General features: G+C 38.6%; 1 protein-coding gene across 1 annotated transcript in view; it reads left to right on the forward strand.

Moving 5' to 3' along the window:
• TLL1 (tolloid like 1) overlaps positions 1-8362 on the forward strand; it is a 195552-nt gene extending 187190 nt beyond the window's left edge. The window contains exons 20-21 of the mRNA XM_077814504.1: positions 4550-4800; positions 8228-8362. Coding sequence (XP_077670630.1) covers positions 4550-4800; positions 8228-8362 — 386 coding nt within the window. The remainder of the gene's footprint in view (positions 1-4549; positions 4801-8227) is intronic.
• The last annotated feature ends 3735 nt before the right edge of the window (positions 8363-12097 follow it).

Consider the following 12097-nt stretch of genomic DNA (forward strand, 5'->3'; position numbering starts at 1 on the left):
GGTGTGGTGTTGTGTCCCATCTAGTGGCATCGAGACCACTTAGAGAGAGAGAGATAAAATGAGTCTTCTCTACAGCCTTAGCTAACAGCCAGTTGGCTTTTAGCTCATGCGGTAGAGGCTCATGCACTAAGCTCCAGGGGTCCCTCGTTCAATCTCGCCTGCCGATGACCGGGGTCTGTCGGCATTACACCTAACTCTACATGACTGCAAGGACAGGCAGAAAGAGCTCAAGGAGCCATTCCCCTCTCTCCTTGTACTGGACACAATCTTCTGGCTTTACAGTTCCTGCCACAAGGCCAGAATGAGCCTACTAATCCCAGAATGAGCAGCCTGATACGGAATCCAAAGCTGAATTCGGAATCATGCCACTAAACTTTGTATTCCCTTCCAGATTTTCTGGACAATTATAGAATCATAGAAATGTAGGTGTGGAAGGGACCTCGAGAGTTCATCTAGTCCAAACTCCTATGCAGGAGCAAGTAAACCCAGACCATCCCGGAAAGGTGTTTGTCCAACCTGTTCTTAAAAATCTCCACTGATGGGAATTCCACAGCCCATCTTGGAAACCTATTCCAGAGCTCAACTATCCTTATAGTTAGAAAGTTTTCCCTATAGTTAGAAAGTTTTCCCTAATATTTAACAGACAAGTGTTTCTCATAGGTCAGGTTTTCTAAACCTCTTATCATTTTTGTCGCTCTCCTCTGGACTCTCTCTAATTTATCCATATCTTTGCTCAAGTGTCGCACACAGAATTGGACACAGTACTCTGCGTGAAGCTTTACCAGTGCAAAGTAGAGTGGGATAACTACCTCCCATGCCTTACATATAACACTCCTATTAGTATATCTCTGAATGATATTAGTCTTTTTTGAAACTACATCACATTGCTGACTCATATTCAATTTCCAGTTCCCCAGATCCTGTGAATTGATGCAAGGTTTCCAATCACAATTGGGTTTTTTGGTGGTTGGTGGGTTTTTTCGGTTGTGTGGGTTTTTTTTTTGTTTGGTTGGTTGGTTTTTTGCATTTTATTTTTGTTTGCATTTATCAGACTTGAGAAGTGATGAGTATTTTGGGAGCTGAATATGTTAAATTTCTTAAACAATTCCAGTGGATTTAAAATATTAATTTCCTGAGACTAAAAATCCATGTCTGCAGCACAGATTAAAAAATTAGTATTTAACTAAAATTAATGTACTCATAATTTAAAATTAATGTATTCCTGCCCATAATAAAGGGGTGTAAACTATTTAGAAGCATGTTTTAAAAAGCATGTATCTGCCAGGAGATTAAACATTGTTTTTAAATGGTTGTGAATTCCATACTCTAGAACAAACATTAGCCTGAACACATTTTAAACAACTTTTAAAATCAGTTTCTCTACCACAGTTTTGACATAACATAGATGAGTCCTAGAGTAAAGTTTTCAAAAGCACCTAAGTGTCCAAATAGTATAACTCCCATTGTCCTCGATGGCACAGGAAGAAAGACAAGACACCAGGAATGACACTAGGCTGCAGCTTTACTGAATAACACACTTGGAAACTATCCAGCAATAACTCCTTTGGTGCAGGTCATCCTTCCTTCTGTAACCCATACCACCTGGGGGAGGGCTGCAGGCAGCCCTCCACTCTGTGAGCTTGGTCCCAGCACCATTGCTGGGACCCCACCATCTTCTCTCATATAAGTGGGGTTGTCTCCTCACTGTACCAGACATTAGGAGTCCTGGTTCCGTTCCCCACCTTTTTTAGGACAAGCCTTCTAGTAGTGCACTTCCAATTTATCAGGGAACTGGACACTCCATTGAGCAAGTAGCTGCACTGGGCACCTGCTGAGCTGCAACATGAATTTTGCAGTGCAACCTATCGACTGGTTCCTGGGATGCTGAGAGGAAGGCAAAAAAACCCACACTGCCCAGGCCAATCTGGCTAAAAAGGTGACTAGGATGATGCTCACAGTGAGTGGGGGGGGTATTTTGATCAGTGTGCAGAATTGTGCCCTGGGCAGAGAGAAGGGTTTATAAGCCCTTTGCTTGTGTGCATGAGAGCCAATAGGCTTATGCTGTGGCCTTGCATCCAGCCAGTCAAGGAGCCCCCCTTCCTACCCTCCTCAAGCTCACAAGGAGGCTGAGTGCCCATGGGAAGGGGAGGAAACAAGAAAGGGTCAATCCTTACGGGAGCCAAGTGTTTTCTTTCCCCTAATGGCCCTAACAAAGCCTCCCCATCTCAAAGGCTGACCGGGGGGGTGGTGTGCATTTTCAAAAGTGATATAAGCACTTCAGACCCTAAATCCCATTGATTTCTAATGAGCTTTAGGTTCCTAAGTGATTCAGTCACTTTGGAAAAGTGGACTTAAGATCTTGTGAAAAATTCCTCTCTATTTTTTAAATTGGTTCTCCTTTTATAAATGTGAGAAATTCTTGCTTTAAAATTTTTGCAGCTGGTAATATGGATGGAGATTTCTTTTAAACTCATAGAAAACATAGCATATATGGGGGAAACAGTACATACAGTTGATTAAAAGTATTCCTTTTTTACAGCTGTTCTATGTCTTAAATGTGTAAACCCTCTTACAACCTACCCTCTTATTCCAGTCAAAAGCAAAAACTTAACTGAATTCACCAAAAAGTGAAGTAGCCAGTAAATTAGAATAAACAGTAAACTGAACCCAGGTGAGGCATCTCATCTGTAGCTTTGATAATGCGCAGTTGTGAAGTGCAAAAAATGCACACAAGTACATATGTATGAAACCTCATGAAGGTATCCTGTGAACCAGGTATGGGGGGATTTCTGTTTTTGTCAGAAAATGGTACATGCTTTTCTAGAAAAATTTAAAATTCTATGCTGAGCTATAAATCAAGTTTAATAGAATCATTCCACTTACATATTATATAATATTTTCTGTTTTGCTTGTCTTGATTCTTAATAGATACATTTTCATGAATACGATAAAGTGCAGTTTTAAGCATCCATGTGTTCCTATTATTATTTCCTACCTGAATTCAGAATCTTCAGCATATGACATCACAATTTGTTGTTGTTAAAGTTGGGCCTGATCCACAGAGTTCATGACCAGCTCCTCCCTCCTCCAGAGCTCAGATGTGTTTGGATTCTGGGATTTGTTTTAGCTCATCATAAAATATAATGCCACTGCAGAGGAGCCTAACATAAACAGATTTTGGTATAAAGTATTGGGGTAACCGTGTTACTCTGTATCCACAAAAACAACAAGGAGTCTCATCTGAAGAAGTGGTTTTTTACCCACAAAAGCTTATGCCCAAATAAATCTGTTAGTCTTTAAGGTGCCACTGAACTCCTTGTAGATTTTGATATAGTTACTGTAGAAATGAATGTCATAAGCAGAAGAATTTGGCCTGGTGAGAAATAAGGAGCAGATGAACCCGTAAAAATAAGTGATCTATTTTAATTGAAATCTCCATAGGTGTTAAAATTAAAAGATCCCAGCCAAAGCTCCCCTAGAAATCTAAACAACAATGCAGTGTTTTTTCAAAATATAGTTTTACATGTGTTCTTAGCTGCTTTTAAATAGTGCCTTTAACTTTAATTCTAATTCACCAATGTAGTATAGAAAGCTAAACACAATGAAAATGCATAACAAAGAACAAATATTTATTAATTCAAACTAGTTAAAACGTTGAGAACAGAAGAAGTAAAATAGTTATGTTTTGATCTTCAAATATACAATAATAGCTGCTTCTGTCAAGCAAACTGTTTGTAGCCCAGTTTATGGGTCTAAACATTCTTTTTCATGAAGTGAAATGTAACATTATTCAAAACAGTTTTTTCTATAAAATGTAATATACATATTTTTAAACTCGGAATTTTTTTTGACGAGCTACACCTGAGTGAATCTGTAAAACAAAATGTATCGTAAACCATATAATTAGAAATTTACTAACTCATATAGATACATATATTATGAAAATATTGACATACAGTATGTAATGCCCCAGCATAAAGCTTGATTTGGCTGCCCTTATGTGCATCTCAAATGTATATTTTGAAGGATATCACACAGTTTATTTACATTCTCTGCAAATTTGCTATCCTCTTTTGTTAAAAATTATTTACATAATGGGAAATGATGTATCTAAGGGTATAACAAGATGAAAGGAATGAATTCTGCAGCATTTTATTACAATTTAAATTTGTTGGACTCTCATTTTGATTCTTCACTGCACGTTCAGTTCCACATTTGGGCCTTAGCAGGGCACAAGGGTTTCCTTGCTCTCTTTTAGTACCTTATAGGCAAGAAGTTCCATTAAAGTTGTAAATTACTACTTAGGGACAGTAAGCAGAATTAGATCCCTATGACTTTTAAAAAACAAATTTTAAATTATGGGCCAGGTTCTGCCACCCTTATTCAGAGTAGTACCTCATTCTGCAAAGTAGTCCCATTAACTTCCGTAGACCTGTCTGTGGGGTAAGGAACGACTCATCCTGAGCAAGGCTAACCTTACAGGAAAAGGGAATGATGAGCTGTACTGAAGAAAGCTTTTCCTTATTCTTTCTTTGTTTCCTTCATGCAGAGTGTGGTGGTCGACTGAAAGCTGAAATGAAGCCCAGAGATCTGTACTCTCATGCTCAGTTTGGTGACAACAACTACCCAGTTCAGATGGACTGTGAGTGGTTGTTAGTATCAGAGCGTGCCTACCGAGTAGAGTTAACATTTCAGACATTTGAGGTGGAAGAAGAGGCAGATTGTGGTTATGACTATGTTGAACTCTTTGATGGCCATGATACAACAGGTGTGAGACTTGGTCGATTTTGCGGATCAGGGGTAAGTAATCAGTAACTGAAGCTTATATTTATGGACAGAAAAGCTACAAAATAAAAATTCTTACAGGGTCCCTGTCAGGTAGTTTTCTCCAAACTGTAAGCTTTGTCAAAAATAAATAAAATATTTTACCATCTTGGAACAATAGACATGTTTCTATGATTTCAAAAAATATTCCGTTGAAATATTTTCAGTCAATAAGTATTCTGTAGTCTTTGTAGCCAGATTATTGCATCATTATGCTAGTGCATATGAAGTTGAAAGTAAAATTGTTTAGTCTGTTCTGTTAAGCACTCGTCACTTAAGTATCTGGGCACTTCGTAGTACTGCATTAAGCAATGTGATTAACATCTGTCACGTGGTTTGGTCTCTTGTTCCTTTCTAATTTCTAATCTGATTCTAAAGAAATATAGGCCTAGAATGAGAGAATAATTTTAGCTTAAGTAGGAGGCTTTCCATAGCTGTGCCACCCAAGTAGGATCTCTGAAAAGGAATTGTGGCTCCTGGGAGAAGATAACTTACTGCCACCCTAAAAGGGTGCATCTTATGTCTCCCTTTCAAATGGCCTAGCTCTGCAGGCCCAGTGTGTTGAGGAAAGGGGAGTCAGGGCTCCACGCATTTGCTGACAGGGGAAGAAGGTAAGTATCTGGTGTACAGCTCTTGCTTCTTGTTCTGTTTGTCTCACTGCACGTAGAGCCAATATTTGACAAGATCGGACATGAGGTGGTAGAGAGCATTTACTCCCCTGTATGGCCATGTTGGGACCAAGAATAGTCAAGCCCTAAGAAGTATGAGGATCCAGATGTCTCACCTCAGGCTGACTTGCTCTGAACAGAGCCAAATCAACCCCTTTTAAAGCATATTAGGCTTGAGGGAAAGGAAAGGAGAGAATGATAGAACCCTAACTAACTCTCAAAACAACAAAAATACTACTGGGGCCCAATTCTGACATTCTACACTGAGCAGTACCTCAGTACCTTTGGCAGTAGACCCAAAATATGAATAAAGGTGTCAGAACAGAGCCCTGTTCCACCCTCCGGGTGACACAATTCATAGTTTTATGACATGGGTGAATATTCTGACTGCTTTAGCTTTCTCTAAAGCAATTCACTCATCTCATCCTTCTTGCTATTACCTGCTATAAAAATGATACTGTCTGATCCATCTGATTTATACATCATAGTGTAGTATATAAGCTCCAGATGTGTTGTTGTCCATCATTTGTATAACTGACCTGTCAGTACAAGGAACAGCACAGGCTACATTAATAAAAATCTTAAATATTTTTCAAGTGGCATGCTCCAGATTTTATATTTAGTTTATATTAAACTGACCACCCTTTAATAAAGGGAGAGGAGGTTCAGAAAAAAAAATGGCCTAGACCTGCTGACCTAGCTTCAAACCTTTTATGCAGGTTGCAGAGGACTCTAACTCTTCTTTTAGACTCCCAACACACCTGAAGCTCACTTCCCTATGCTGCAATGTTCCTATAGATAATAGAATCCTTCCTAAGCTATGACCCTCTAGTAGGTCCCAGCCTTCCGCTCACTTGTCCCTATTGTCTGCATTTACAGTTAGACACATGTTGTTGATCTCCTTGCAGTGTTAGTGTGACCACCAATAATTACAAATCTTACGCAGTCAAGGGCACTGCAGGCACTCTGGGAGCACAGCCCCAAGCGGGGCAAAATTTGAATTCAGTATAAACCAGATCCCAATAGAGCTGCGGTGCTAAGCAATGGGATCATCAGAAGATAGGGGTGGTCATGTTAATTGTGGTAAGTAGGAGCCATTGTGGAGATAGAAAGAGTAGGCATATAAAAGTTTGGATCCACTCCAAACAAGCATTCTAACTGCACTGAATGTTTTAACCTTTTAAAATTTACCCATGGCTAGTTTTCTTGAGGACAGCAATACTAGTTTGTCATGTCTACATTACACAGTTTAGTTGCCATCTGGCTTTTCTAGACTTTACTGTACTAGGATAGATTTTTAGCAGAGCATCCAAATTAGACTATATTCTGCTGTCCATTATGGCAGTATAATTCCAGACTATCCCCTCTGATTTCAGTGAGGTTACTCTGGATTTGTACCAGTACAGTGGAAAGCAGAATTTAGGCCACTGTGTTTTGATGTATTGAATTGTTATAATTTCATTATATAGGTTAGTCTATCCAGAGTAGACTTCAGAGAGACCTACTCAAATTAGGTGAATGGGAAACATGATAGCAGATGAAATTCAGTACTGATGCAAAGTAATGGAAAGTAATAACATTGGAGGAAAAAACACAATCTACTAATACCCTTAGCGTTCTATATTACAGTATCATCTGAGGAAAAAGGACCTGAACATCATTGTGGACAGCTCAACAAAGCTCTGATCACGGTGCAACTGCAGTGAGAAAAGGAAACAAAATGTTAGGCTGCCATAAGAATGGGGTAGAGAATAATACAGAAAATTACATAATGCCATTATATAAACCAGTGTTTAATCTTCATGTGGAATACTGTGTGTATTACTGGTCACCCCATAAAGGGTGACCAGCAGAATAGAGGGAGTCCAGGAAAGGTGATGAGAATGATTTGGGGCATGGAAAAACTTTCACGTGAAGAGTAATGAAAAAGATTGGGATTGTTTACTTTGAAAAGGAGATGAATAAAATGAGACGTGATAAAAGTACATAAAATGATCAGTGGTATAGAGAAGATATATTGGGAGCTTCAGTTCTGCCAGCCTCCTAATACTAAATCAAGGAAACGGTCAATAGAATGGAAAGGTGGCAAATTCAAAACTGAAAACGGAAATACTTTTTTACACAACACATAGCTAGGCTGTGGAACTCATTGCCACATGATGTCATTTATGCCAGGAATTTAAGATTCAAAGAGGGACTGGACGGATAACAAGAATATCCAGTTATAATAGTTAATACTAAAAAAAAAAGTTAAAACCTCATACTTCAGGGTTATCCTCTTGGGGGCTAGGATGAGTCTTCTTGGAGTGGAGATTATATCACCTCTGGCTACTGTGGGGTTTCTTCCATCTTCCTCTAAAGCATCTGGTTCTGACCACTGTTAAGGACAGGCTACTGAACAAGATAGACTATGGGTCTGTTCCAGTGTGTATAGTCCTATTACATTTTTCACTATGTTGTTCTGGAAAAATGCTGTATGAGTCTCTGAAATGTGTTGCTCCGTTGTTTTATAATGTTAGACTAAGACCTAGACTAAGACCAAGGGCTGCCTGTGTAAAGGTGTTGCATCCACCTTGAATGGTGGTATTGGTTCTATCCACTGTGAATGGTGCTATTAAATTATACTGCTTAAAGAGGAATAAAAAAATCCATATAAGAAAATATCTTAACTGAAAAAGAACTAATAGAGTCAAAGGTGAAAAAAATAACTTTATTTATGTACTTATTTATCCTAGCCACCAGAAGAAATTTATTCAGCTGGGGATGCCGTTTTACTCCATTTTCATACTGATGATACAATCAACAAGAAAGGATTTCATATACGATACAGAAGTATAAAATATCAAGATAGTGTTCACACCAAAAAATAACGCAAGAACCTCTATGCCAGAAAATAAGAAAGAGAGAGAGAGAGTTAGTGTGATGGAGAGGAAGGAAGCCGTATTTTTTTACTGACATTATTAGCACAAATGTTTTATATAAGAGGTTCAGTTGGAAGCAAAATGTATATGACCAGAAACATTTTAGTTCACAATGAAACTTTCACCCATCCCAATGGAATGGACATGGTGATGACATGTGGGCTCCATGCTTGACTGTCTCTGCAAAGCTGGTGAAAAGGCATTGCATGCTTCCAGGGAAACTATAAAAGCTTTTGTTTCCAGCTTGATGTTTGTATAGATGCTTGCAGATTCAATCACTTAAATTCAGTGGAAGTGACCTTGCAGACTGTTCTTCCTTCTGAAAATTATCTGGTCCAGGAGAAAAAATGCTCCTTCAGGTCACACACTCAGAAAACTGTCCTTATATCTTATTGAAATTGCTTTTGCTTTGTATCAAGGATACAGTGCATGCAAAGACCATAAAAGGAGATATGAAATGGGAAAGTCTTCTGAGGTTGGTCTGTACTTTTGTAGGGATTCATCTCTCCTGTTAGTTTACCAATATTTTGAAACTGGAAAATCACATCTCCTGAAACATAATTGATTTCATTTTACCAGCATATTGAAAAGTCTGAAACATTTTATTCATCGCCATTATTAGTACACTCAGAATTTGGATAGTAAGTAATTGAAAATGTCAAGTGTATCGGTTAAGTAAGGTATAACTGATGATGTGCTCTTATTTTGCACTGAGCCCGATAAGAGACTGAGTTAATGTTTAACAGACCTGTTGTAAATCAATCTTTATCCACTGGGAAACAGAAATAATCATGAAAAGAATCATCTGAAACTCCAATTACTGATTTCATTTTCAGTAGTAAAATCATAACTGCTGCTAACTCGTATTTCCTTGGAACATTTTATGAACGAGCTAATTATCCGTTTTAGCTAATCAGAAACAAAGCTGAAAGTAGTACCCAAAAGAAACGTTTCTCAACCCATTGACAGAACAATATAATTTGTTTTCTGGAAATAAGAATTTCTATAATGGCAAAAAACAAACAGGATTTGTTGTTGAAAGAGAATTTCTTTGGTGCTATTCCATGAACATTAAACACACAATGAAGACGTTTTAGACCTTTGAGCCAACAACCTGCAGATCATGAATGTCTCACTATGCCTGGCTGCATCTGAAGAATAAAGACTTAATACGCGTATGACGAGATCATTGCAATGGCAGCACTAGTCCTGTGGAACAACTACTACTATTGCCTTAGAATTCTTGCACATGATCAAACAGATCTTCCTGTAGATACATCTTTAATTTGATAAATAATTTGACAACTTGAACGTTTTAATGTATGTCAACGAAAAGATCTTCAAGCAAAAACCCACCTGCAGAGCTTAGATCATCCACTGTAAATACAGTGACCTGCTTTTGATGTAGAAATATGTTACTTTTAGAATGAACTATTCTATGTGCTTTAGGCCATACATGGCTTTAGTCATGATGTATATGCATTATGTAAGTATGTATGAATGAGTGCTCCAGACAGGTGAGAGGTGTTGTATGGATGAACGGTTAAATTGTGCCAAGTTCTGCCAGAACCCTGCTTTACCGTAGCAACTTTTCTTTAAAGGTTTCATAGGCAGGTAAGTGGGACTTCTAGTCAGCAAGAACAGAATTAAAATGAAATGTTACAAGAAATATTATTTTGATATCCTTTGATGTAAGTTGCTACCCAGATTAGCTTAGTTCCTGTTACCTCACCATGAACATTCACTGGCACTAATAAATCTGGTGGGGGTTTTTTTTTTTTGGTTTTTTTACAAAAATAAAAACTGAACACATGTGTAGGCGTCTTTGGCTGTATTAACCACTGATTTATGTTGCTGTATCTCCCTTTTCCCTTCCAAAAAACTCTCACAAGTGAAGTTCAAAGAATGAATCATTTTTATTCCTCCTTTGGATATAATTGTACTTTTCTAATATTGCATGGATTTACTTTTCTATGGATCGTCTTTCAGGGTGCTTGCACAAGAAGAAATGAACAACATAAACTGGCAGAGTGGAGCAGAGTTGCTCCAAAATCTTTCCGTACAAACTCCTGTCATAAAACTTAATGCAGCAGAAAACTATGCTTTAACTTCAATGCACAATATACTGGCATAGTTTGTTCTATTCTGGAATGGAGAAAACATTTTATTAAAATAACATATTTAAAGGGCTAGAAGAAGGGTTTGAGGAGGGGATAAAGGGCAGGGTTGCTGGGCTCTTTTCACACCACATCATTGCATGTAATCTTTTTTCCCTTATTAACTTTTGCCCTCTGGTCCCATCACAATATTTTCTTACTAAGTTCTGTGTAGTGCAAACTGAACAACATTTGCCCTAACCACACAGGAGAATTTCAATCCTTTTTTCCTCCCCCAACATGCTACACATTTCCCCACTTGGTGAAGTTTCTTCTGACCACAGAATTTGGCCCACGATGAGGATGATTATTTGGTAGGCTCATCCCAGTTTATGTAGGGAGGGGCTCCTTCATGTCTGAATCTCCAGTGAGCAATTGGGGTGGTCAGTCACTTCCATTCTGAGGAAGACAGCTTAGACTGGGCAAGTTGAGGAGAGAAGTGAGCAAACTCAGATGGGTCCATCCAGAAAGCTGCAATATGCAAGGGATGGGGTACAGTCTTGGAGCAGCCACAGGAGCTATGTTTCCACATATCCAGTAGCTCCATCTCTGTGCATACTTGGCACAGAGGGGCTGAGACACATACTGGAATAGCAACTGTGGGTGTAGGAGGGGAAAGAGGGCTGCTATGCTTCTTGACATTGGAGTACATTGGACATTGGAGTTAGGGGAGTAATTTCACTTCCCTAGCCCCTCCTTGCTCTTCCTAAATAGAGCCCAAACACTTAGGCTTTGGGCCTTGGCCCTGTCCTCCTGTAAAAGAATTATAATTGGTCAAGTTAACACTATATTCAAATAAGCAGGGGGAGTATATCCCTGGAAGGTTTTCACCTCTTAATTTGTTATATATATAATACACAACCAATGGCAATTAAATTCAACCTATTTTATTACATCGGTCTTCAAGATCTCACAGCAACTAACAAAAGTGAGGTTAGTCTGGGGTGAGGTAGTTATTCTGTCCTCAATTTGTCCTTGTATTATTACACATTTGGTGAATAATTCCACATTGTTCTGAGAACCATGAAATGGCTAACTACTGTATGGTGACCTACACGTGGGGTGACGACCAGATCAGATGTTTAACATTACTATAACTTTGGTTTTGTATTTAAAAAAGCTGAAATTTTATAAGCTTAAATAATTAAAATAATCGAGTGCAGACTTTGTTGCACTGGAGGGCTACATTGGCAATTTGTCAGGAGAGCAAGGGCCAAGCTTAATTTTTATAAAATGGAGGAAATTGCTGTTGACTTCATAAAATAAAAGCCATGCTAACTCTTGAACTGACCGATTTCTGTTCAGCTCAAGATGAAGCATTATATATTGGCCCTGTAGTCCCTGTGCCACACCTTCTCATTACAATTTGCGTGTGGCCACAGTTTGAGAGTGGTCACCCAGCCCTTCTGTTGTTGTTGTTATTATTTATTAATATATTTGTTGTGGTAGGATTTATGGATCCCACATTGGGGTTAGGATCCCACTGTACTTGGCACTGTACAAACAAATAGCATAGACCCTGCTCCAG

Source organism: Eretmochelys imbricata, chromosome 4 (assembly GCF_965152235.1).
Source record: "Eretmochelys imbricata isolate rEreImb1 chromosome 4, rEreImb1.hap1, whole genome shotgun sequence".
NCBI classification, from domain to species: Eukaryota; Metazoa; Chordata; order Testudines; family Cheloniidae; genus Eretmochelys; species Eretmochelys imbricata.